General features: G+C 42.6%; 1 protein-coding gene across 2 annotated transcripts in view; it reads right to left on the reverse strand.

Annotated features, from left to right (window-relative positions):
- Positions 1-9,689: 9,689 nt before the first annotated feature.
- Positions 9,690-27,943, reverse strand: part of ptchd1 (patched domain containing 1) — a 56,917-nt gene continuing 38,663 nt past the window's right edge. The window contains exon 3 of one of the 2 annotated variants that reach the window (XM_052013746.1): positions 9,690-11,341. In XM_052013746.1, coding sequence (XP_051869706.1) covers positions 9,690-11,341 — 1,652 coding nt within the window. Of the gene's footprint in view, positions 11,342-13,604; positions 13,715-27,943 lie in introns of those variants that run through there. The other variant, XM_052013747.1, reaches the window with a different exon arrangement.

Genomic DNA, 27,943 nt, shown 5'->3' on the forward strand with positions numbered 1-27,943 from the left:
ACCAGTGGTGGTATGAGTAAAAATGATGAATGGTTAGGGTGTAGGATGCACTGCCAGGGGTCATCGTGGAACCAATTTCTCTTGTAATGTTCCAAAGGGAATTTGATAAGCATCCAGAAGAGAAGAGTTTGCAGGGCTATGGGATAGGGCAGGGGTGTGGGACCAAATGGATTACTCTTACATAGAGAAGGTACAGAATCAAAGGGCTGAATGGTCCCCATCCGTGCTGCAAACACTGAATCTATTCACTTTCTAATCTTTGTGGGGAAGGTTATGTGGTTACAAGAAGGTAACCAGTGGTAGAATGGTTGGTGGTTATGTGAATATATGCCAGGAATCCAACAATCAGAGTTGGCAACTGCAGTTTGATGGGAAGGACCTTCCAATAGGTCCCGGATTCAGCCGCAATTCCAGCCTTGATGCTCTGTGACCTCTGCTAGAGACCCATTGGGATCAAAGTTCCTTTCTGAGGCTGGCCACAGGCCCACAGACTCTTTAACTGAGATTGTTATAGAGGATTAATAATATTTTAATAGACGATTGAGCATGTTATAATGATGTTACGATGACTAAATTGTTTCTAATAAAGAGTTATATCTAAATATCATTAAACAGAGATGTGGAGGGCAAGCAATTTCTATTCTTGTAAATTTTGATTATGCTTTTGTGGCAACACTTTCCTTGAGTTTTGATACTTCAGTTGAAATGTAATTGCATCCACGGCCACTAAGTGACAATGTAGAACACTTGTTTCCCAACTCTTGTTATAAAATTACTTGTCCAACCATCGGATATGTGCAAACAGGTAATTTACTTGTGAACTCGTCTGTGGGGTAATATAAAACAGAAAGAGTGAGGGAAGGTCTTCTGAGTGATTGGGAGTGTAATGAATGGAACAAGGTCCCTTTCGATCCATTTGGAGAGCAGCTGAGGATCAACCTCACTTAAACTCTTATGATGTTCTGCATTGGTGAATTACACTACTTCCTATCCAGAGCCAACAAGAGCATTGGTAAAATTGGAAGAGAGCTCACCAGTGGAGATGAATGATACCAAGAGGTGCCACGTAATCTTGATTTGGTGTTTCCATAGAGCCTGGTTAAGCTCCCATCATATAATGTGTTTCAGATTTCTAAAAGGTTTGCTTAATGAAAAGGCAGCCTCTGGAAAAAAAATACTCAAAAGGTTTTTAGCTTCTCAAAAGATGATATAGTTTGTAGTTCCTCCTGACAAAAAAAACTGCTTTATTAAATGATTTTACTTGAAAAAAAATTAAACCAGTATTTGCAATGACATGAAGCAATTAGTTTCAGATCAGGTAACTGACGGATTATTCCAGCATTTGACTGTGATGGGAGTTCCCCACAAACTTTATTGCATTGACCAATGTGCATTTTCCAACTTTTTTGCAATGACATGAAGCAATTAGCTTCAGATCAGGTAACTGACAGATTATTGCAGGCATTTGACTGTGATGGGATTTCCCACAAACTTTACTGTGTTTACCAATGTGTATCTTCCAACTTTTGATTTGCAAACAAGGAAAGAATAAACTGCTGTCCTTTGTCCTTCCACAGAATGAGTAATTTCAGTAGTGCTTTGAGTAAAGATAGTAGGGAACATATACGTGCCGGTACTGATAAAACTACATAGAAATAAATCAAATGGCACCAGTGACATGCTGAGATAACAGAGTTAGAAAAGATATTCAAGTAATAGATGAAAGACAGAACCTATCCTGAATTAAATTCAAATACAGTATTGACGACAACAGAGTGGGCCTTTCCTGGTACTGTTCCATCAGATTGACAGAAGGTCAGGAACATGTCAACTCAGGTGTTGCCTGCTTAGTTAAAATAATGCACAAAGTCGTCACATTCTGTTTCCTGATAATGTATCATGAATTTCTGCAACAATGTAAGATCCATCTGAAGAGTAGAAACATTCATTAAATCTTTGGAATTATATTCTGGATTTTACATATGCAAGATGGCACCAGAATGTGACGACTCATTGCAAGATCTACTCATTACTTCTATTATAATCATTCTACTCTTTGAAATCTAAATTCTATGACTCTAAGAACTACTAATAATGTTCTTTTAAATCTACTGACAGGTCTAACGATCTTCCAACCTCCTGGAGACCTCACAATCTACCATGTTATGGTCTTGCACCTTATTGTCTGCCTGCACTGCACTTTCTCTGTAACTGTAACACTACATTCTGTATTCTGTTATTGTTTTCCTTTGTACTACCTCAATGCACTGATGTGATGAAATGATCTGGATGGCATGCAAAACAAAGTTTTTCACTGTACCTCAGTACATGTGACAAAAATAAAGCAATTTACCAATTAATTTACCAATTTACTTTGCCACTGCTGCTGGTGGATTATGCAGTGAATGAGAATGTTTGCACACAAAGACAAGTAAGGTGCTTCAAACAAGCCCAAACTGAGCTCTCCCCACTCCCCCAGTTATCTTTCACCACCAAACACAAGTTCCCTCCTTCACCCCTTCCGGAAGTGAAAGGCAACTCAGTATTACATAACTGGTGTGGACTATATTAAAGGATTTGGACGCAAGGAGTTCATTAGAACAGATACCAACAAACCTTTTTGATATGAAAGGTGTTCTCCAACTATATCTGAGTTTGATTCCTCAAGGACCGTTTTAAAGAAAATAATAGAAAAAAGCTTTTGGATGATTTTTTTCATCCATCTGAAGCTAACTCCATTCCCTCTTCACAGATGCTGCCTGGCCTGCTGAGCATTTTTAGTACTTTTTCTTCCGAGTGTTTTATCTGTCACACCATGCACTCTTCACCCATCAAAGGCCATTCCTTGGTATACAAGACAATCAAAGAGGTTAATGGAAAGTAAGCCTTCAAGACATGAAAGGGGCAGCAGTATCGACTCTGCCGAGACCATACAGTGCATTCAGTCTGGGTACCTTGGAAAGAATACATCAACATTAAAGCAAATTGACCTGAATGATACCAGGACTGAAATGGGTAAAGTATAAAGACTGATTAAATGAACCTCTTGCTTTAAGTTTAGAAAGTGGAGCAGTAAACTGATTCAAGTGTTTTAAATAATAAAACAATTCAACCAAGTAAGAAGACAAAAGTTAAACAGAGTAAGACAAAAAACCTACCAACTCTACAATAAATGGATATACCCTTAAGCAGGGATGAGGAAGTGCCAATAATCCAAGTTCATTGACTTAAGGCAAAAGAACCAAAGGAAAAGTTAAGAAACTTGTTTATGTAACTGTTGGTTGGGATTTGGAATGGATTGACGGACAGAGTGAGAGAAGGAGATTCAGTAGTAGGTTTAAAAATGGAATTCTTAGATACAGTACTTGCAGGAGAAGGAATTGCAGGGGATGGGGAATGGGGACTGGGACTAAATGGATTGCTCTTCGAAAGAACCAATGCAGATAATGGACCAAATATGACCCTTCGATACTGTACTGTTCTATGCTCTGTACAAAGAGTAACAAAAATCTGGTACTCTCCTCCAATTAAAAACTTACTGCTGGAGGAACTCAGCAGGCCAGGCAGCATCTGTGGAGGGAAATGGAGTCTTCATCTAGACTGCTGATGCTGCCTGACCCTCTGAGTTCCTCTAGTAGTTTGTTGGTTGCTCCAGATTCCAGCATCTGCCGTCTCTTGTGTCTCCATAAAAACTGAACATTGTGGACCAACTATAACTTTCACGGTTGAGTTTGACATATTTTGTTAGGGAAGGAAACTAAGGGATTTGGTTGAAAGGCAGACACAAGAGACTGCAGATGCTGGAATCTGGAGCAACACACAAAGTGCTGAAGGAACTCAGCGGGTCAGGCAGCACCTATGGAGGGAAATGGACAGTTGATGTTTTGGGTTGAGACCCTTCATCTGGACTGGCAAAGGGAAACTCTGCATCATGGTGGTTTACCAGAGCATTGGCAACTTGGTGCTCTATTGTCATTGATTCTGTAACAAGGAGCTTTGAGATTTTTATCAGTTAAGTTGTGCATCAGCTTTGAACAAGTGGACATTTACATCCATTTGACATTTATATCTGGATTTCCCCCTTCCGCTGGCACTCCTACCCCATAAACCACTAAGAGTCCAGATGAATGGTCTTGACCCGAAACGCCAACTATCCATTTCCCTCCATAGCCTGACCCACTGAGTTCCTCCAATGTCTTGTGTGCTGGTTGAAAGGCAGGTTCAGCTAGGTGAAGGTAGAAATCAACTCTGGCTTAAGTAAAAGCAAAAGAGGCTCAGTGGGCCGAATGGCAGCTTCTGTTCCTACATTCTTATACCATGTACAGTCCACCAATCAAAACCCGCTCTGCCCTCAGCAGTCACCAATCAAAATCCAGTTCCTTCATGCCATTTATCAAAGCTCATCCCTCCTTCACAACATTCACTAATCGAAGATCCTATCCCCCATACCATTCATCAACCACGGTAATCAATGTGCATTCCCTCATCCCCATCACAACATGTAGCCCACTACTCCCAATCGCCCAAAACAAATATACTAGAGGCCCATTCCCCCCACACCATTCAGCATTCAAAGCCCACTAACAAACCCAATGTGACACTAACAAACCCATCCCAACATCCACATCACGGCTTGGTATGGCGACTGCTCAGCCCAAGGCCACAAGAAATCACAGTGAGTTGTGAACGCAGCCCAGTTGATCACAAAAACCAGCCTCCCTTCCATGTACTCTGCCTACACTTCCCACTGCCTCGGGAAAGCAGCCAACATAATCCAGGACCCCTCCCACCCCAGTCATTCTCTCTTCTCCCCCTTCCACTGGGCAGAAGATACAAAAACTTGAGAACATGTACCACCAGGTTCAAGGACAGTTTCTATCCCGCTGTTATAAGACTCTTGAATGGACTTCTACAATGACTATGAACTCTTGAACTTTCAGTCTACCTTGCCATGGCTCTTGTGCTTTATTTGTCTACCTGTGCTGCACTTTCTCTGTAACTGTATCAGGCTGAGTGAGCTAGGACTTTTCTCTTTGCAGCGAAGGAGGATGAGAGGTGACTTGATAGAGGTGTACAAGACGATAAGAGGCATAGATCAAGTGGACAGTCAGAGAATTTCCCAGGGTGAAAACGGCTAACACGAGGGGGTATAATTTTAAGGTGATTGGAGGAAGGTATGGGGGATGTCAGAGGTAAGTTTTTTTTTACACAGGGAGTGGTGGGTGCATGGAACGCACTGCTGGCAGAGGTGGTGGAGGCAGATACATTAGGGATATTTAAGAGACTCTTAGATAGCCACATGAATGATAGAAAAATAGAGGGCTATGTGGGAGGGAAGGGTTAGATAGATCTTAGAGCAGGATAAAAAGTCAGCACAACGTTGTACTGTGCTGGAATGTCCTATGTTCTACATTCTGTTATTGTGATCCTTTTGTACTACCTCAATGTACTTATGTATGGAATTATCTGTTTGGATGGCAGGCAAACAAAAGCTTTTCACTGTATCTCAGTACATGTGACAATACTAAAGAAACTACCAAAGGCCAGTTCCCTCACACATTTCATCAAAACCCCTCTAAACATTTTTCATTCAGAATCAAAAGCCAACACATCTTATCAGGTACCGTTCAGAAATGAAAGGCCAATCCACCCAACCCACAATGGGCACCATTTGGTTGGAAGCCCAGGATCTGTCTCCTGGGGTGTGGCCACCCACAAGTTCATTTGATCTTGCACTGCTGGGTTGAACTTCAAGCAGCCACATTTCACAGAGGGTTCCCCCTTAGTCACAAGCAGCACAGACATCTCTGTGTTCTGTAGAAAAGCTCATGCCACTGCTTAACTTTATCTTTCCATTTGCAACTCTGCCCTCACCCTGCATTCATTGTACAAATGGGTAATTGCCACATTAACTATCTTTGTCCAGCAATCATACGAGGTCAGATTTCCAACCAACAGTGCTTTGGTCAGTCATCTCGAAAGATAGGGTAAGGGTTTTGTATCTGTGTGTGTGTATATATACGCATGCATGTAAGGAGGTCTGTTTGAACACCTCTCCCAACCTGTAGGTCAACTTGAAGTGTATTGTTTGGAAAAGGTTACTTGCTACCGATGATCCACATTAACTCCTCTGTTCTCTCCACATATGCTGATCACTGTGAGATTCATTTTCTGCTTCAGTTTCACTTTGTTGCCATCTCATTGGCTGCTTTCCAATTGATAACGTGCCAAATCTGATTTGGGATTGGAACTTATTTTAGGAATGACAGCCAGAACCAACCAGGGGGTTGGATGGAAGAGTTTGTTCATCTGTAGTTTATGTGGGGTGTGTGAGAAAACCTCAGCATGTTACACTGCACTCTTATGCCTCTCATAATTTTATATACTTTGAGTAGGTCGCCTCTCAGCCTTCAACATTCCAGAGAAAAGAGTCCAAGTTTGTCCAACCTCTCCTTATAGCTAATACTCTCTAATCCAGACAGCATCCTGGTAAACGTCTTCTGCACCCTCTCCAAAGCCTTCACACCCTTCCTGTAATGCGGTGACCAGAACTGCACACAGTACTCCAAATGTGGTCTAACTAAAGTTTTATGCAGCTGCAACATAACTTCCTGACTTTTATACTCAGCACCCCAACCCATGAAGACAAGCATGCCATATGCTTTCTATACTACCCTACCTACTTGTGTTGTCACTTCCAGGGAGCTATATACTTACACCACGAGATCCCTCTGTACATCAATGCTCCTAAGGGCCCTGCCATTTACTGTGTACTTTCCTCTTATATTTGACCTCCCAAAGTGCAACATCTCACACTTGTCTAGATTAAACTCCATCTGCCATTCTCTGCCCACATTTCCAACTGGTCTATGCCCTGCTGAATCCTTTGACAACCTTTCTCACTATCCTCTGCCAATTTTTGTGACATCTGCAATCTTTCTAATCAGCCCACCTACATTTTTGTCCAAATCATTGATATATATCACAAGCAACAGAGGTCCCAGCACTGATCCATGCAGAGCACCACTGGTCACAGATCTCCACTCAGAATAACACTCCCCCACAACTACCCTTTGTCTTTTGTGGCTAAGCCACTTTTGAATCCAATCTACCAATTCACCATTGATTCCATGTGACTTAATCTTCTGGATCAGCCTACCATGAGGAACTTTGTCAAAAGCTTTACTAAAGTCCATGTAGACAACATCCACTACCCTACCCTTATCAATCATCTTCATCACCTCTGCAAAAAAAACCCAATCGAGTTGTAAGACATGACCTCCCAGCACAAAGCCATATTTGAGGAAGCAACAACCTTTTATTCAGGACTTCATTTATTAGTGTAAATGGGTGCTTGTTGGTCAGTGTGGACTTGGTGGGCTGAAGGGCTTGATTCTGTGTTGCAGTCAGTCTGTGTTGTACAGGCCCTTCGACTCACCATGTCAATGCTGACCATCAAGTACTGATCTACACTAATCCCAATGACCAACACTTGGTCTGTACCATTCTATCCCTTGGTGATTCATGTGCATTTTACATGTTGTGAGAGTACCTGCCTCCAAACTCCCCTCAGGTGTGTGTTCCAGATTTCATCCTCTAAGTGAAAAAAATCTTCCTTAGCTCCACTCTAAACCTCTTACCCTCTACCTTAAACCTATGCCCTCTGATTTTAGACACCTCTGCAAAGGGGAAAAGCTGCCACCTACCTACCTTATCAATGCACTTTATAATTTTGTATCAAGTCCTTCCTCAGTCTCCTCCACTCTAAGGAAAACAATCTCTCCTCATAACTGAAATGCTCCATCCCAGGCAATATACTGGTGACTCTCCTCTGCACCCTCTCCAGTGCAGTCACATTCTTCCTATTGTGCAGTGACTAGAACTGCACACAATCCTCCAGCTGTGATGTTTTATAAGGTTGTACCATGACCTCCATGTTCTTACATTCTATGCTCTGGCTAATGAAGGCAAGATTTATGATACTGAAAAAAATGCTACTGATATTTTTACCAGCAAATTTAATAACAAAATATAAAGCTGATTTACAAAACAGTGCCTTGTGTTCCTTGTTTAAAGACTTGGAAATGATCCATGAAGGATCCTGCTCCCCTGTGCTAATCCAATGTTATTCCTAAGACTTAGAAGAGCTCCTGAAGTAACCTATTTGGGCCAAATAAAGAGGGTATTGCTAAAATAGAAATAAAGGTTTGAGAGGAAGAGTCTAAATGATTTAAAAGTCCTAATTATATCTGTAACTTGAAATGACACCCAACATTTCACCCTGAGGGAAATTCCTTGTGTAGGATAAGATCAGTAACTAATGTTTTTGGACACTATTTTTTAAGCAAAGTGTCCAAATTTCTGAATGGGCAGATTGTTGCAGATCATCATCACAATATGCTCAGTGCATAAATAATGTGGCAGCAGCTTCAGAAAAAGTTATATATTTACAGACCTACAGTGTGAACACTATTTGTGTGGAGAAGCCCAACCTAAGTGTTTCTGAACAATTCTTTAGTGTGTAATAGTCACCCTATAAACCCAGCTAGCAGTTTGTAACATGTCATCCACCCCCCCACTAGTAAAACATTTCAACAATTAGGAGGTAAAACGTGCAACATTTATCAGGAAATAAAAGCAGCATTTTGTCCACTATTGGTCCAAATGAATGCAATTTGCAATAACTAACAGATGTATTCCTTGAAAAAGTATCTTTATGAGATTTGTGCCAAATCAGAGGATCTGTACATTGGGACTGAGTAATCTTCTGCTGCTTCTCCTCAAACCTGTTTATTAACTCAAATCCAAGACAATATCCCTAGCTCCTCAGTATGTGCTTGTTGTCATGTGCAGGACAATGAGGTAAGTTACGTTCCGTGAATAATCTAATTTGATTGTTAAGGTGTTTTAAACCCAACTACTGTTAGAAATGGATTTCTGAGAATTATCGATCCAATCTATAATTCTCCCTCCGACAACATCCAGCCTTATTAGTTGTACTTGAAATCTAGAAAAGACCAGCTGATGTTAGAATTATTTAACTAATGAAACAGACACACTGGGAAAGATCACAAAATCAGACTTTTCCCCAGTATCTCAGAGCTCCCAAGTTCAAAAGTGATGTCTATCGTCAGGGATTTAATGGTGCAACTAACAACCAGCATATTTGGGCAGTACCTCCACTAGATCACCAAGGCTTTCACTTGCAAAGCAGCCCTTCCATTCAACATGGGCGTGAGTGAACAGATGACTTGTCTAGGTGATCAGCGAAGACAATTGCAAAGAGGTTCAGAAAGTACATGTGGGAGCGGCCAAAACTAGGGGCCATTAATGCAAGATAGGAATAAATCCAGCAGGGAACTTTTTTACCCAGGGACTGGCACTGCCACACAGAGTTGTTTCGATGATTCATTGAATGGGGGAGAAAGGAATAAGAGGAGATGAAGTGGATGGGAGGAGATGTGTGAGTCATCGACGCAGACCAGTTTGGCCAAACGACCTGTTTCTGTGCTGTAGGCTCTTTGTAAAAATATCAGCCGGTGCTAAGTTTCTTTCCTTGCTGACAGTTTCGGGCTTCTCTTTCCCAACCCCCAACCCCATCTCCCCTCCACTAGATTTTCCCCATCCCACCTACACTTTGTTCCCACCCCCACCCCTCTCCCTTAGCATTGCCTAGCTGCACGTGTCCATCAGACTGAGGTGATGTGGTCAACCACTCGCGTGCCATCCAGGTCCACCATCTCCATGCACTCAATCTCCTCGAGGTTGTTGGGGCTCTTCCTTTCTGCTCGCTTCTTAGAAGGCGGCACAAAGGTCAGTATCACAGGTAGAATGGCAAAGCAGTGGAGAAAGGTGAAAAGCGCTATTAGAAACAGACACCTGAATAGTGTGCAGATCAAATTAGAAGGCACGGAAGTAAGTGGGATTATACCGACCATGTAGCAAAAGTTGCTCTGCAAAATGGCCACTCCATGCAGTTCCAAAGCATTTTTAACCCACTTCGTCCTGGTTAGATCTTTTCCCAAGACAAATGTAGATATGAATGGTGCACAGTTGTCGATGGTGTAGTTTATCCCATAAATTAAGCAAAGGACAGAAATACAGTCCAATTCCACTTCCCACAAAGTCATGAAGCCAATCACCCCAAACTCCACTGACGCCACAGTCAGGATGAGCCAGACATTCACCAAAGAGTTCGCCACCAGGAATGCAGTGAAGAAGAGAACAAACAGCGCACTGATGCACGAGTTCTGCAAGGGTGCTCCCACCGATGAAGCATATCGATCCATGTAGATAAAGGACGGGTTGAAAATCATGAACTTCACCTTGTATGTCAGAGAGAGCTTCCTCAGAGTCTCCAGCAGATCATAAATCTCTTCTCTGGTGTTCTCTGCTGTCTTGGCCACCAAATACATACGGGATGCAACCAACTCTAGTTCACTATTGGGTTTCCTCACCAATATGATATCATCCAAGAACTGGGTGTACTGAGGAGTCTTTAGGAAGGAATTCCTCAGAGTTTCTAGGAAGTAGTTTCTGGACACTGCAGTGGTAACGTTCAATTTTTTAAGGTAATTTAAATACGTTTCAAACCATGATATTCTAACAAAGCCTTCAGTTATTTCTAGCAAATCCTCCTGAACACTGGCGTTCCAGTACTCTATTGGTTCGTAGATATAAAATCCAATGACTGGACTATAGCTGCTAAAATACCTCTGCTGGACAGTGCGGTACGAAACAGTGCGAGACTCAGTAGCCACCACATTGTTGAGGTCCAGTCCTTCACTGACCTGCAGGTAGCCCATTAAGGCAAAGGAGATATAAACGAGATAAAACAGAACCACAAAAGGTTTGACATAAGTGTTTGTAATCCAGTCGCAATAATACTGCTTCAGAAACCAAAGCAGGAAATGATTCTCATAGGTGCTTGTGTCACCTGGAGCTGTTGCCTCCTCGTTAAACTTGGACATCATGATAAACCTGTACCAGGCAGGTTTACCTTGTAGATCATCTGGTTTTGGCACTTTCCTGCAAAAGATGCTGTGCTGGTAATTGTTTTCCAGGTAACCAGTGAAGACCAGATTAGAGCCATAGAATGCCATCAGGTAGAGGTAGTTAAAAAGTACAGATATGCATGTGTTAACACAGAACTCCTTCACGGCTTCTATGTTGGTGAAGGGGCTGGCACCAATGCCAAATGTTACCATGTACATAGCAGTGGTGAGGGTAATGGGCAGCATGGTATCGGCATACACAGTGGCGATCCTCTCCTTCACGTGCTGATCTTCCATGGTCTCCCTCCACGACGAGAGCATTTCAAACATGCCGTACAGTCCGTGTCCTGAGGAAAGGGAGATAGAAAGGCTTTGATTAAAATTAGAGGGTCAAAGACTTGAGGCAGTCCAGCAAACTGAATTGTTGCAATAGCAAGTTGCAGCAACACCCAATCACCAGGTACCTTCACAAAGTCGAGTTTATTGTCATATGCACAAGAACGTGTATGCACAGGTGCAATGAAAAACTTATTTACAGCAGCATCACAGGCACATGGCATCAGATTCACAACATTTGCAAGAAAAACATAAGTTATACAAAATTTTTACAAGAAAGGACACAATTAGAACAATAAAAATTAAAGTCCATTGTAGTGCCAAGTGATCATAGTGTTGCTCTACTGAGATAGTGATTAGTGTTGTGCAGGTTGGTTCAAGAACTGAATGGTTGAAGGGAAATAGCTGTTCTTGAAACTGGTGGTGTGGGACTTCAGGCTTCTGTATCTCCTGCCCGATGGTACCTGCAAGAAGATGGCATGGCCCGGACAGTGGGGATCTTTAATGATAGATGTTGCCTTCTTGAGGTAGCGCCTCATGTAGATACTGCCAATGGTGGGAAGGGATGTGCTAGTGACATATTGGGCTGAGTCCACTACCCTCTGCAGCTGCTTACATTCCTGTGCATTCGAATTGCCGTACCAGACCATGAGGCAACCAGTCAGGATACTTTCAACAGTACATGTGTAGAAGTTTGTTAGAGTGTTCGGTGACAAGCCAAACCTCCTTAACTTTCTAAGAAGGTAAAGTCGCTGGCACGCCTTACTTGTGGTTGCAGCTATGTGCTCCCAGGACAGATCATCCGATTTGTTAACACCCAGGAATTTAAAACTGCTGACTCACTACTGCTGATCCCCCTATGTAGACTGGTGCATGTTCGCCCTCCTTCCCTCTCCTGAAGTCAACAATCAGTTCTTTAGTTTTACTGATGGTGAGCAAGGGGTTGTTGTTGCAGCACCACCCAACCAGGTGTCCTATCTCACTCCTATACACTGACTCATCACCACCTGTTATTTGTCCAACAACAGTGGTGTCGTTGTCACATTTGTATATGGCATTGGAGGTGTGCTTAGAAATCATTCACCTGGGTATCCGATAAAGGCTAGCTTCACGGCCTCCCTAACCAGCTGCTCTCATGGCTGTTCTCTTTGGAGGCCTACTCTTTGTTTATTGACCTTGACGTGTGCCTATCCAGCTCATCAGGGCTGACTTTGATCACTCCAAGGTTATATGATCCCCTCCCAAGGCTTTGATAAGGCACCAAACAGGGGGTGTCAAAAGGGCACCAAAGGGCACCGGATTATTTTGTAACTGGGAATGCTAATTGAGTGCCCACGGAAAGAATGTGATACTTGCTTTTGGATGGGCTTCTTTGGTTTCAGAGTCTACAGAGCTATTCAGAAACCAGTTCCAGATGTAAATGGCCTCAATGAAGTCACAGTGTTCCAGTTTCCAAATCAGAAGAAGCTTGAAGCTGGCGGGAAATCTGGAGCGCTGTGATAAGCTCCTTCAAAATGGTCCTCATGTCAACCACCCCATTAGTGACCCTACAATGTACTAACTCCAGGGTACTTGTGCAAGCTTTCCCCAAAACACCAAAGTGACTGCTATAGGAAAGACATCATTAAGGCTGGAAAGAATGCAAAGAAGATTTACAAGAATGATGCCAGGACTCGAGGGCCTGAATTATAGGGAGAGGATGGGCAGGCTAGGACTTTATTCCTTGGACCATAAAAGACTGAGGGGTGACCTTATAGGGGTGTAGAAAATTATGAGGGGCCTAGACAGGGTAAATGCATACAGTTTTTTTCCCCGGGAAAGGGAATCAAAAACTAGAGGGCACATGTTTAAGGTGAGAGGAAAGATTTAAAAGGGCCCTGAGGGGCAACTTCTTCACACAGAGGGTCATGTGTATATGGAACGAGCTGTCAGAGTAAGTGGCTGAGGCCTGTTTCCATACTGTATTACTCTAGGACTCTATGTACCTGTTCCAAGTTGTTTGCTATTTCATGGCATATTTCAATTCATTTTTATAATTCCCTTTATTTTATGGTTCAAGATTGAGCACTCTATTTTTCTCTGTTGTAGCCAGCAGCATTCAAAGCACCTGACAATTCAAGATTGGAGAAACATTACACGTTATAAATGCATGCAGCCACATTACATTTATACAGGAGACCACTAGTGTTTGACATGGGTCTGTCGGTGATTTAAACCAATGCCACTCCAAAATAACAACAGAAATGCTGGAAACACCCAGCAGGTCAGACAGCATCAGTAGAAAGAGAAACAGTTAATACTTCAGGTCCAATACGATATAGAGGTATATAAAATCACGAAGGACGTAGATAAGGTGGATGGCCACAGTCTTTTTCCCAGGGTGTCTAAAACAAGAGATGTATAGATACTTATTAGTCACATGTACATCGAAACACACAGTGAAATGCATCTTTTTGCGTTACTGAGAATGTGCTGGAGGCAGCCCACAAGTGTCGCCACTCTTCAGGCGCCAACATAGCATGCCCACAGCTCCTAACCTGTACATCTTTGGAATGTGGGAGGAAACCAGAGCACCCAGAGGGAACCCACGCAGACACATGGGGAGAATGTACAAACTCCTTACTGACAGCAGCGGGAATTGAACCCGGGTTGCTGGCGCTGTAATAGTGTTATGCTTTTCGCTATACTACCGTGCTGCCCAGAGGACATAAGTTTAAGGTGAGAAGGGAACGATTTAAAAGGGATATGAGGGGAAACCTTTTCACACAGAGGGTGGTGGGTCTATGGTACAAGCTGTATAGGCAGGAACAACTAAAATGTTTAAAAAAAACATTTGGACAGATACATGGATAGAAAAGGTTTAGAGGGATATGAGCCAAATGCAGGCAAATGGGACCAGCTCGGATAGACATCTTGGGCAACATGCACGATTTGGGCCAGAGAGCTTGTTTCTGTGCTGTATAACTCTATGACTCTATGACTAACATCCTCTATCAATCTGAAACATTAATTCTGTATCCCTCTCCACAGATGCTGCCCGACCTGCTGAGTGTATCCAGCATTTTTTGTTTTTATTTCAGATTTCCAGCATCTGTATTTTCAATTCTATTAATTTTTTAATTTAATCTATTAATTAATTAATTAATCAATCAATCAATCAATCAATCTATTAATTTTCAATTCCTTATTTGGCTTGGTGGGTCATACTCTGCCCTTTGAGTCAGGTCAAAAATGCAGGTTCCAGTCTAGAAACACAATTTAGAATGACAATATCGTGGAATGCTGTCTTTCAGAGAGAGGTTAAATTATGGCCAAGTCTGCCTGCTCAGACTGACAGGAAACAACCCACAGGACCATTTCAAGATAGGAGAATTTTCCTCCAGTTCACTGCCCAATACTTATCCCTCAATCAATATTTCCACAACAGACTCTCTGGTCATGTGTTGGATTGTGCTGTGCACAAATTCCAACATTTCTAGAGCTGACGCTTCAAGTACTTTAATGGTTGGAAAACACTCTGTGACTTCTTCAGGTTGCTATACAAATGCAAATCATTTCTTCTTAGCACACTGTCATCCAAAGTCAGTCAAAGTCGATTTAATGTCATATGCACAAGCACATATTTGCACAGGTGCAATGAAAAACTTACTTGCAGCAGCATCACAGGTACATAGCATTCGAGACACAACTTTCACAAGAAAAACATAAATTAAACATAAATTATACAAAATTATACAAGAAAGAACACAATGGGGCGGATATGGACCCAAAGTACCAGAGACTGCTGTGGCTGCGAGACTGCACCAAACTTTCCACTGGTAACTTTCTCTGTTTCCAGTTAACCAAAGTGACAGCAAGAACAATGGCCAATCAAAAGCAGGACAGCCAATGGTTAATACAGGTCGTCCCCAGTTTACAAACACCCGACTTATGCATAGCCCATATATACATGTGTTTGGGAGACCGACAGGATGGATTTGCTGGCTGCTGCGGGGCTGCAGGCATCTTCTTCCAGATGGGAACTTGGTTCGTGGCTGAATTTCTGACTTGCAAAATGTTTGGGTTACAATCAGTTCTCAGGAATGGAACCCTGCCGTAACCTGGGGAGGACTGAATGTGACTTGAGTCACAGCCTCCTGGCTGAATACAAGAGCAAAGTATGCCAGGAAGTGAATATCAGAAATAAATATGTCAAGGCTGTTCAGGAATGAATTGGAATAGTTGAGTCTGGAAGTAGGAAAGTTACTGATGAGGGTTTCAGTGGCAGATGATCAGAGTTGGGGACCAAATCAAGTGACAGTTGGGAGATAGCTTCGGAATGGTGCCGATATGTGTTCAGAAGCTCAAGTGGAGTCAAGTACAACACACAATCTCAGGTAGTTGCTGGGATTGGGATGTACTCCATAGCTGGGGAATTTTGGAACAGAAGACAAGTAGAAGACAAATGGTCAGCATATATGAGTTGGGCCCAAGAGCCTGTTTCCATGCTGTATAACTCTATGATTCCACTCTCACCAATAGTTAGATGGAGGAAACTTGTTCATTCAGTAAAGACCACAAAAACTTAACAGATTGTGATCTCAGCACCTACAAATGGAGTTCAAAGCCCAGCAGATCTCAATCTCAATTCTCTAAAATATCTGCACACCCCCATGTTAACTGCATTCAAATCCTTAAGACTAACATCTCAACCCCATACGTAATCCAACCTTCTGAACATACAGCTTAAACCACTAGGGAGAACTTCAAGCCATCCACAACTTTGCAATGGATAACAAAATTAAAACACTAGAGAGATCTCAAAAATCCTTCTGTACAGATAAAGAGCTCATCACCTTAATGATAAAAAGTTCAAGCCTCTACAAATTATAGGGCAAAGACCTGTAAATGTTACAGAGAGAGTGTGATCACTAATCTCTACAGACTCCATAACTCAAAGCCACATTGGGTCTCAAACACAGCACGCCACTATGGCCCAAGTGACAAACAGACAGTTATACCTCAATCTATGAAAGGAACTCACTCCCAAGAAACGTTTTGTTAAATGCAATCTCACAGACTGAAAAAGCCAGCTGAATGCATCAGGTGAGTTATGGTACAATGTATCCCTGTGCACTGAGAGTGGCCTGCCATTTGTTATAGCAAAAAAGAGATATATAAATTGGAGACAAGTACACCAAAGAGTCAATGACATTATAGCAAAAATTTGTAAATCTGTTATTCACAAATAAAGGAATTATTGCATAGGACCCGTAAAATGGAAACAAATTGTGTAGATACTGTGGCCTATTCTGGCAAAGGGGTCAAGGAGCACTGGTGTTCAGATAGATACCTCAGTACCCTTTAAAGAAGTTGAAAACTATAAACAGAAGCCGCATCACCTGGACAGGTACCTAGATAAGAAAAGCGTAGAGGACCAGATGCAGGCAAATGGGATTAGCATTGATAGGCTTTGGGGTCAGCATGGAAAAGTTGGGCCAATGGGCCTGTTCCTGTGCTATACAGCTCAATGACTCAAAAACACCTTATAGATAAAGAACACAAACTCCATTCACAATTCCAGCATGCTTCTTTTTCCCAGCATCCTGTCAAACCCTAATCACAGGGATCTTTGTACCTTATAGATAAAAAGCTAAATCTCCCCAGAAAGAGGTCTCAGTACCATTATGATAAAGAACTCAAACTCTATGAGTCTCAGCACTTGCTAGTTAAAGAGCTGAAGCCTTTATCATAGATGTCTCGGTACCCTTACATAAAGGAATCAAACACTGCAGATACGTAGGTGGCTCAGTTCCCTGTAGATAAGCAGCTTAACTCTATAGTTAGAAGTCTCAGCACGTTATAGATGAAAAACTCAAACCCAAAAGACAAGATCTCTGTAGATGTTCATTAGCAAATGCAAAACTGTACAAATCTAAGCTCAATTTCTAATGAACAATCCTTAAAGAATAAAGCTCAACTCAAGTAAATGATTTCAGGACTAACAGATAGTTATCACGTGAAGTTAGTAGTGCAAAGACTTACTGCTAGAAACTCAAGCTGCAACAGAGAAAAAGCCAATGGGCACAGTGAACTCAAAACCTACAAACGGTGAGCTCAAACCAAAATGGATAGACAACTCCCACCAAACAGTATGGAAGCTCTAATGCACAGGATCACAAGACACTGCAGAGGGTTGTAGACTCAACCAGCTCCATCACGGGCACAACCTTACTCACTATCGAGGACATCTTCAAGAGGCGATGCCTCAAGAAGGCAACATCCATCAGTAAGGACCCTCACCAACTGGGACATGCCCCCTTCTCATTACTACCATCGGGGAGGAGGTATAGGAGCCTGAAGACCCACACTCAACAATTCAGAAACATCTTCTTCCCCTCTGCCATCATATTTCTGAACAGTCCATGAACCCATGAACACTATCTTGTTCTTCCTTTCTTTTGCACTATTTATTTATTTTTGTAATTTTTATGTCTTTGCTCTATACTGAGAGAGAGAGAGAGAGAGAGAGAGAGAGAGAGAGAGAATAATCTCTTAAACGTAAAAAGAAATCCAACATGAAACAAATCAGGCAACTCAAACCCAATAGACAGTGATCTCAAAGTCCCACAGATCATAGAACTCAAACACAACAGATAAAGATCTGAAACCTTAATAAATAAGGAGCTTAAACTGCTATGGACAGAGAGCTAAAACCCAGAAGCAACAATAGAGGTCAGGACAAACATAGACCTCAAACTCCTTCAGATCACAGATTTGCTGCTTCTTTTTGTGTTAGGCTCTTCAAGCAGCAGGTTAATGTTGTGGATCACTCAGTGGGTTTAGCTGAGGCCATGTGTAGGAATGATATGTCACCGCCAAAGGCTTATTTAAGTTGAGAATTCATGGTAAGGAGCATAGTCAGAATGATGCAGTCTCAATCATAGCTTGGGCAACATCACCCCTGCCCCATTTTCAAATGGTTCAAATCTGCTTAAAGTGGTTTGAGATGTGCAACATATTACATAGGAAGGTTAAAACATGGGACTTCCACAATTGCATCCTGCACCAGAACACAGTTAACCAAGAGGGGTCAGTCTTCTGTCCAAGACTATTGACTATTTTTCAGAAGTCTATGAGATCTGAGCCAGGTTTGTGGGGCAATGTTATAAGGACTGCCTCCTTGACTGTTAGCCAATTGTACTGAGGATAAGATTTATTTTTGGCAGGCATCTAAACATGTAAACTGTAGAAGAAAAAAGAAGATCAGATAGAAAACTCAAACACCTATTATTAATAAGCCACAAACGTATACATCACCATATATTATTATGTGTGGGCATGACATATAAGGAACAGACACCCTGATAAAGGTATCACAGATGAAAATCACAAAGTAATTTTTATACCATGCTCCCTAGACCTTGATTCCCACAAAATGGAAACTATTTCTCTCAACTTACCCCTTAATATCGCGATACTTGGCCAAGTCACATATTAACCTTTTAAATTTCAGGGAATACAAACATAATTCATTTCATCATTCATAATTTAACCCTTGGAATTCAGGAGTCATTTTAGTAAATCTGCACTGTATTCTAAGGTGTGTTGGTTAAAATCGCTCACAGCATTTAAGTTAAGGTCTAACCAAGGCTTTAGACAATGGTAGCAGAATCTCCACTCTCTTATTTTGTGGATATAAAATCTTCCAAATCATTTGCCCTTTGTATTATATTCAACATCATCCATGATCTATGCATGCAGACTCCTAAACCTCTCTGGACCTCCAGAGCTTCTAGCTTTGCACCATTTGGAAAATACTTTCTTCTTTTTTGGACCAGTTTAGATGATTCCTCATTTGCCTACAATGAAATCTATTTGCCACTTTTTTTCCCATTTATTTAATCTATTATCATTTCCTCATAAATTAATGCTTCCATCAACACTGCATACAATGCTGCTAATCCTTGTAATAAAGGAAAATTTATCTTGTCAACTAAATTGTTAATAAAGATAGTGAATAGTTTAGGCCCTGAGTACCTATCCATTTTTGCTCTGCCGTATCTCCTGCCACTGAGATATTTTTTATGGACAGGTGAATTATTTATCTTCAGTTCCATTGGTTTCACTTTAAGCTCATTTACTTACCACAGCATGGAAGGAAGCCATTTGGCCCACTGAGTCGATGCTGGCTCCCAGCACAGTGATTCCATCAGTCCCATTACCCTCTCCTTATCTCCCTCTAGCCCTGTAACTTATTCTTCCTCTCACATGCTTATCAACTCCTCTGATTCTTTTGCCACCCACCTACATTAATTTACAGTGACCAATTAACATTTTTATTCTATTTTTAATATAAGGCTCTTAAACAGACCTCTTATACGATAAAGATGAACTCTTGATCTCTTAGTCTTCTTGTCTTGGCCCTTGCACTTTATTTGTCTACCTGCACTGTACTTCCTCTGAAACTGTACCACTGCATTCAGCATTCTGCTTTTTTTTTCCTTTTGTACTACCTCAATGTACTTATGTTGGGAATGATCATCTGGATGGTATGCAAAAAAAACTTTTCACTACATCTTGGTACATGTGACAATATTAAACCAATTACCATCTGTGGAGAAAATGCTAGTGTTTTTGAGGATGATAGTTTTTGCAATGGATGAATAAATTCCATAAGTATCTCCTTTGTAGATCAATAAAGTTTTTAAAATATACAGATTTTATCCTCTATCCTGCTTTCTTGACCCAAGTTACCTGAGGAGGAAGCCTACAGGAGAGAGGTAGATTGACTAGTTGAGTGGTGCTGCAACAACAACCTCGCATTCAACGTCAGCAAGACCAAGGAATTGATTGTGGACTTTGTGAAGGGGAAGTCAGAAGAACACACACCAGTCCTCACTGAGGGGTCAGCGGTGGAAAGGGTGAACAGCTTCAAATTCCTGGGCATCAACATCTCAGAGGATCTATCGTGGGCCCAACACATTGATGCAATCATGAAGAAGGCACGCCAGCAGCTCTGCTTCATTAGCATTTTGAGGAGACCTGGTATGTCACCGAAGACTCTTACGAATTTCTATAAATGTATGGTGGAGAACATTCTGACTGGTTGCATCACAGCCTGCTATGGACCCTCCAATGCACAGGAGCACAAGAGGCTGCAGAGGGTTGTAGACTCAGCCAGCTCCATCATGGGCACAACTCTCCCCAACCTCAAGGACATCTTCAAGAGGTGGTTCCTCAATAAGGTGGCATCCATCATTAACAACCCTCACTATCCGGGACATGCCCTCTTTCCCTCCACCATCAGATTTCTGAACAGTCCACAAACCCATGAACACTACCTCGTTATTCCTTTTTTTGCACTACTTATTTATTTTTGTAATTTATAGATTTTCATGTCTTTGCACTGTACTGCTGCCGCAAAACAACAAATTTCATGTCATATAAGTTGGAGGTAATAAATCTGATTCTGATCTATGCCTCTCATAATCTTATCAACTTCTTTCAGATCTCCCCTCAGCCTCCACCGCTCCAGAGAAAGCAACCTAACTTTGTCCAACCTCTCCTTATGGATCATGCCCTCTAATCCAGGCAGCATCTTCTGCACCCTCTCCAAAGCCTCTGCATCCTTTCTATAATGGGGCAACCAGAACTGAATGCAATACTCCAGATTCGGCCTAACCAGAGTTTTATAAAGTTGCAACGTAACATCCTAACTCTTGAACTCAAAACCTCGGTTAATAAAGGCAAGCATGCTATATACACCTTCTTTATCACCCTATCAACCTGTGTGGCCACTTTCAGGGAGCTATGGACTTGGACCCATAGATCCCTCTGTACATCAACAATGTTAGGGGTCCTGCCATTAACCCAGTTTACTGTCCTTTTACATTTGATCTCCCAAAGTGCAATACTTCATACTTTGCCAAATTAAGTTCCATCTGCAATTTCTCCATCCATGTCTGCAACAGATCTATAACCCATTGTATCCTTTGGCAATCTTCTACACTATCCAGAACACCACCAATCTTTGTATCATCTAATCTATTAATTTTAGATTATAATCTATTACAGGTGAGGAATATATTATTAGTGTATCTTTAAAATAGTGTATAGTGATCACAAACTGTGATAATAGAAGAAAACTGCACATGGTGAACTTTTGTTAATTTTTCTTTTCCATATCCTGGGAACTGTACTGAACTGCAATACTGGTCAGAGAAAATAGAACTCACCGAGTCATAAAGTTGTAGAGATATACAGCACAGAAATGCGCCCCATAGCCCACTGAGTCTACACCAACCATCAACCACCCATTTACACCAATCCGAAATTAATCCCATTTTCTTATTCTCCCCACATTCCCGTCAACTTCCCCAAAGATTCTACCACTCACGTCTGTGTTATTATGTGTTGTTATGTAGTTATAATAAAGAACTACAGTTCCCAGTAGGCAATGCAAGGGGTCACATGGGGGAACTGGAAGTGGCTGTGAAAGAGCGGGAAAGCCAGCCAGCCTGTCTGTTGCAACCTGTTGTTGTTTTGTTTTGATAAATGTTCAGATGTTAACCCCACGCCAAGTTTGTCTCTTGATAAAGAACAAACATAACATGGTGTCAGAAGTTGGTGTGAGGTCTGAACAAGGAAAGTAAATGAATACTGTGTGCAATTGAGAAAGAGACTCAGTGAGTACGAAAGAAAAGCTGTAATAAGACGGAGAAAAATCCGGCCGGCGTGGCGAGGGAGCACATTGTTTCTGAAGTTCAGCAGTCACCGGATTTGCCAAGAGAGATTCAGGTGAGAGGCCAAGAGTTCCCATTATGGATAAGTTAAATTCTCCCAAGCCTATGTAGTTTACTAGCAATCCAATCGATAATTGGAAATGCTTCAAACAGCGATTCAACATATATTTAGATGCTAGTGGAGTGGGAAGGAATGATGAAAAATTGAAAACGTCTATTTTTCTGCACGTGATTGGTGAAGATGCTTCGGACATCTATAACAGCCTTCAAATTGAAGAGACAGCTTTTGAGTTGGGCACTGATGGAAAAATTTGAAGAGTATTTTATCCCAAGTAAAAACATCACATTTGAGAGATATAAATTTTTTTCCTGTGACCAGAAACAAGGTGTTAACTTTGATCAATACTTAGCTGAGCTTCACACACTGAGTAAGTCTTGTGAATTTGGAGATTTGAGAAACTCACTAAAGACAGAATAATTTGTGGAATTCCAGATAATGGACTCAGAGAAAGACTGTTGTGTGAAAAAGGTTTGACCATGGAAAAGGCGTTGAATATGTGTAGGTCAGCAGAAACCACACGAGCACAAGCTAAGGAGCTGTACAGAGCAGACACAACAGTACATGCTGTGAAAACAGAGAAGCAGCTCCCAAGGCATTCCGAAAGCAAGAGCAAAGCAAAGAGGAAGGCTCAAACAGCAAATGCAGCTGATGTGGAGGTAGACACATTCCAAAGATGTGTCCTGCTTGTGGGAAGTCCTGCAATAGCTGTGGGAAGAAGAATCACTTTGCAAGGCGCTGCAAAGCTGGGGCTAACAAGAGAAAGGTGCACACAGTTGGTGAGGAAATGGAGGACTTCTTTGTGGATTCTGTACAGACTGTGGCTGCTGCTAAAACAGAATGGATTGTTCCAGTAACTGTGAATGAGACAGTAATTCCATTCAAGCTTGACACCGGAGCTCAGGTGAATCTGTTATCCATGGATGATTATAAGACTCTCACAGTAAAGAGTAAGATTTACCCTGTAAAGTTAAAAGTGACAGGCTACACTGGAGAGAAAGTTCCAGTAAAAGGGGGCTGTATGGTGACCTTTAAGCACAAGGGGCAGCACTTAAAATCACAGCTACTGATGTAGAAAAGAGAGTACAGCCAATATTAGGTCTGAGTGCATGTGAAAAGCTCAACCTAGTGAAAAGAGTTTTCATAGTAGCTTCACATACCAAAGATGACCACACAACACTCATGGAAGAGTATGCAGATGTCTTTGAGGGGCTCGGATGCTTACCTGGTCTACACAAAATTCACATAGATGAGGCAGTGGCTCCTGTTATCCATGCATGCAGGAAGGTTCCGTTTCAACTTAGAGATAAACTTAAACAAGAACTAGCCCGCATGGAACGGATGAATGTCATACAGAAAATTGAAGAACCAGCAGATTGGGTGAGTTCACTGGTCATTGTGCAAAAGAAAAATGGAGCATTGTGGATATGTCTTGACCCAAGAGATCTCAATAAAACCATCAAGAGAGAGCATTTTAAATTGCCAACACGGGAGGAGATCATGTCCCGGTTTTCAGGTGCCAAATGGTTTAGCAAGCTCGACGCATCATCTGGCTTTTGGCAGATGAAGCTTGATGAGGCAAGTTCGAGACTGTGTACTCTTAACACACCACAGGGAAGATATCGCTATCTTTGGCTGCCATATGGGATCCTGTCTGCACCAGAAGTCTATCATAAGACCATCCACATGATTTTCGAGGGCATACCTGGTGTCGAGACCATGATGGATGACATCATTGTCTGGGGGTCCACCAAGGAGGAACACGATACCCAACTGAGACAAGTGTTTGACGTGACAAGGAATGTCAATTTGAAATTAAATAAAGAGAAATTTGAATTTGGTGTGAAGACACTGATCTTCATAGGAGATGTCATATCTGAAGAGGGAGTGAAGCCTGACCCAAGAAAGACGTCAGCCATTGAACATAGGAAACATGGAGAGGCCCCAAAACAAAGAGGAGGTGAGACGTTTCTTAGGGATGGTGACTTACCTGGCTAAGTTCATCCCTTGACTGTCAACAGTGTCAGCACCACTTAGGTCACACCTTGAGCAACAAAATGAATGGATTTGGTCTCATGAGCAAGAAGAGTGTTTCCAGACATTGAAAAGGGTCCTAACTGAAGAGCCCGTGCTGAAGTTTAATGATCCAGAAAGGTGTATCAGGATATCAGCTGATGTGTCCCAGCACGGCCTTGGATCAGTACTACTGCAGCAGCATGATGGCACATGGCAACCTGTGGCCTATGCATCAAGGGCTTTAACAAGTGCAGAAGCCAACAATGCACAGATAGAGAAAGAGCTTCTCGCCAGTACATATGCATGTGAAAGGTTCCATCAGTACATCTATGGGCAAGCTATTGAAGTGGAGACAGAATTGAGACCATTGGTCTCAATTATGTCCAAACCACTGAATGACTGTCCCATGAAGATACAGCGCATGCTGATAAGGCTGCAGAAATATGATGTGAAGATGATCTACACACCGGGAGAATATATGCTTGCTGTTGATGCGCTGTCTCGAGCAGTCGACAAAACAGAAAAAGGTGACCAACAAGTTAATCCAGATATACAGGCCTATGTTGACATGATTGTCACCTCTCTTCCAGTATCTTCTGATAGAACAGAGCAGATTAGGAAAGCAGCAGAGGCAGATGAAACAATGAAAGTACTCAAGGATGCAATACGGAAAGGATGGCCAGCAGCAAAGGATGACTGTCCAATGTGTATTCGGGATTATTGGGCATGCAGAGCTGAACTGTCAGTAGTGAAAGATATGGTCTTCAAAGGGAACAGGTTTGTGATTCCAGTGTCACTGCGCAAGGAGATGCTCCAGAAGATACACGAAGGGCATCTTGGGGAGGAAAAATGTAAACGTAGAGCACATGAAGTGAGGTACTGGCCAAGAATGAACCAAGACATCAGCCGGACTACTGCTTCATGTGAAATATGCCTTACCCACAAGACCAAAGCAGCAAGCAGAACCACTTACACCACACCCTGTACCAGACAGGCTGTATTTCAGAGTTGGAGTGGATTTGTTTGACTGTAATGGGAAGAGCCATATTGTTGTAACAGGCTACTTTTCCAATTACCCATAGGTTGTGACACTGCAATCAACGTCCAGCAAAGCAGTTATCACGTTCCTGTGTTTGCGAGGCATGGAGTTCCATGTGAAGTAGTATCAGACAATGAATTTTCGAGCTGTGAATTTGAATCCTTTGCCAACGTTTAGGGGTTTCGACATATAACCTCAGGCCCACATCACCCAAAATCTAATGGCCTAGCAGAGAGTTCAGTTAAGGTGGTGAAGGGCCTCATGAAGAAAGCGCAAGATGGACGAGAGGATTTCCACAGAAGTCTAATGATTTACAGAAGTGCGCCACTGAGAATGGCCTTTCACCAGCCCAAATGCTGATGGGTCAACGCATACGCACTAACCTTCCAATACATGAAAACCTGTTGACACCTGAAGGAGCACACAAGGTCAAACAGGCTAAAGAGAAAGGGAAAGAAAAACAGAAACAGAATCACAAGACAGTGAAAAGCCTACCAGTCCTGAAGTCTGGGTTGAGTAAGGTTCTGTTTTATAAGTTTTTAAATAAGTTTTAATCGGGAATAGTGGGGACTGGACTGCGCAGGCGCGTGACGTCAGCAGGTAAGGCGCGGGCTATTTAAAAAGCGATCCGCCATATCCAGCAGGCAGCGTAGGAGCGAGCAGCAGAGTGAGAGGGAGCAGAGTGTTCTGGGCTTTGGCTCAAGGGGCTTTGGCGTAAAGGGGCGAGGAAAGGTAGGTGACTTTAGGACAGGGTATGAGTGCGGTTTCCTGTACTCAGTGTTAGATGTGGGAGTTCCCGGAGTCTCCCTGCCTCCGGGAAGGCTACATCTGCACCCAGTGTGTCAAGCTGCAGCTCCTGAGGGACTGTGTTAGGGAACTGGAGATGCAGCTTGATGACCTTCGTCTGGTCAGGGAGAATGAGGAGGTGATAGAGAGGAGTTATAGGCAGGTGGTCACACCGGGACCATCGGAATCAGGCAATTGGGTCACAGTCAGGAGGGGGAAGGGGAAGAGTCAGGTACTAGAGAGTACCCCTGTGGCTGTACCCCTTGACAATAAGTACCCCTGTTTGAGTAATGTTGGGGGAGACGGCCTACCTGGGGGAAGCAACAGTGGCAGTGTCTCTGGCACATGGCCCGGCCCTGTGGCTCAGATGGGTAGGGAAGGAGTGAGGAGGGCACTATAGTTAGGTGGGCAGACAAGCGATTCTGTGGACGCAGGAAAGAAACTCGGAAGGTAGTTTGCCTCCCAGGTGCCAGGGTCCAGGATGTTTCAGATCACATCCAAGATATCCTGAAGGGGGAGGGAGAACAGCCAGAGGTCGTGGTACATATTGGTACCAACGACATAGGTAGGGAGAGGAATGAGGTCCTGAAAAGAGACTATAGAGAGTTAGGAAGGAAGTTGAGAAGCAGGACCTCAAAGGTAGTAATTTCCGGATTACTGCCTGTGCTAAGTGACAGTGAGTATAGGAACAGATTGAGGAGGAGGTTAAATGCGTGGTTGAGGGATTGGAGTAAGGAGCAGGGATTCAGTTTTCTGGATCATTGGGGCCTCTTCTGGGGCAGGTATGACCTGTTCAAAGAGGACAGGTTGCACTTGAATCCCAGGGGGACCAACATACTGGTGAGGAGGTTTGCTAAGGCTACTGGGGAGAGTTTAAACTAGAATTGTTGGGGGGGTGGGATCCATACTGGAGAGACTGGGGAAGAGGTGTTTGGCTCTCAAGTAGAGGAAGCTAGGAGTAAGTACCATAGGCAGGTGATAGAGAAGGGAAGTGTTCAGACAGGCTTGAGATGTGTCTACTTAAAGCAAGGAGTATTGTGAACAAGGCGGATGAGCTTAGAGCTTGGATCGATACTTGGAGCTATGATGTGGTGGCCATTATGGAGACTTGGGTGGCTCCAGGGCTGGAATAGTTGATTCAAGTGCTGGGTTTTAGATGTTTCAGGAAGGACAGGAAGGGAGGCATAAGAGGTGGGGGAGTGGCACTGTTGATCAGAGATAGTGTCACGGCTGCGGAAAAGGTGGACGTTGTGGAGGGATTGTCTACGGAGTCGCTGTGGGTGGAGGTTAGGAACAGGAAGGGGTCGATAACTTTACTGTGTGTTTTTTATAGGCGGCCCAATAGTGACAGGGTTATTGAGGAGCAGATAGGGAAGCAGATCCTAGAGAGGTGTGAGAATAACAGAGTTGTTGTGATGGGGGATTTTAATTTCCCAAACATCGACTGGCATCTCCAGACAGTGAGGGGTTTAGATGGGGTGGAGTTTGTTAGGTGTGTTCAGGAAGGGTTCTTGACACAGTATGTAGATAGACCTACAAGAGGAGAGGCTGTGCTTGATTTAATATTGGGAAATGAACCTGGTCAGGTGTCAGATCTCTCAGTGGGTGAACATTTTGGTGATAGTGATCATAATTCTATCTCCTTTACATTAGCACTGGAGAGAGATAGGAACAGACAGACTAGAAAGGCGTTTACTTGGAGTAAAGGGAATTATGAGACTCTCAGGCAGGAAATTGGAAGATTAAATTGGGAACAGATGTTCTCTGGGAAAAGTACGGAAGATATGTGGCAAATATTCAGGGGGTATTTGTGTGGAGCTCTGCATAGACATGTTCCGATGAGAGAGGGGAGTCACGAGAGGATACAGGAACCGTGGTGTACGAAGGCTATAATAAATCTAGTCAAAAGGAAAAGAAAAGCATATAAAAGGTATAGAGAGCTAGCTAATGTTAGAGATCTGGAAGAGTACAAGGCTAAAAGGAAGGAACT

Source organism: Pristis pectinata, chromosome 4, assembly GCF_009764475.1.
Source record: "Pristis pectinata isolate sPriPec2 chromosome 4, sPriPec2.1.pri, whole genome shotgun sequence".
Lineage (NCBI taxonomy): Eukaryota > Metazoa > Chordata > Chondrichthyes > Rhinopristiformes > Pristidae > Pristis > Pristis pectinata.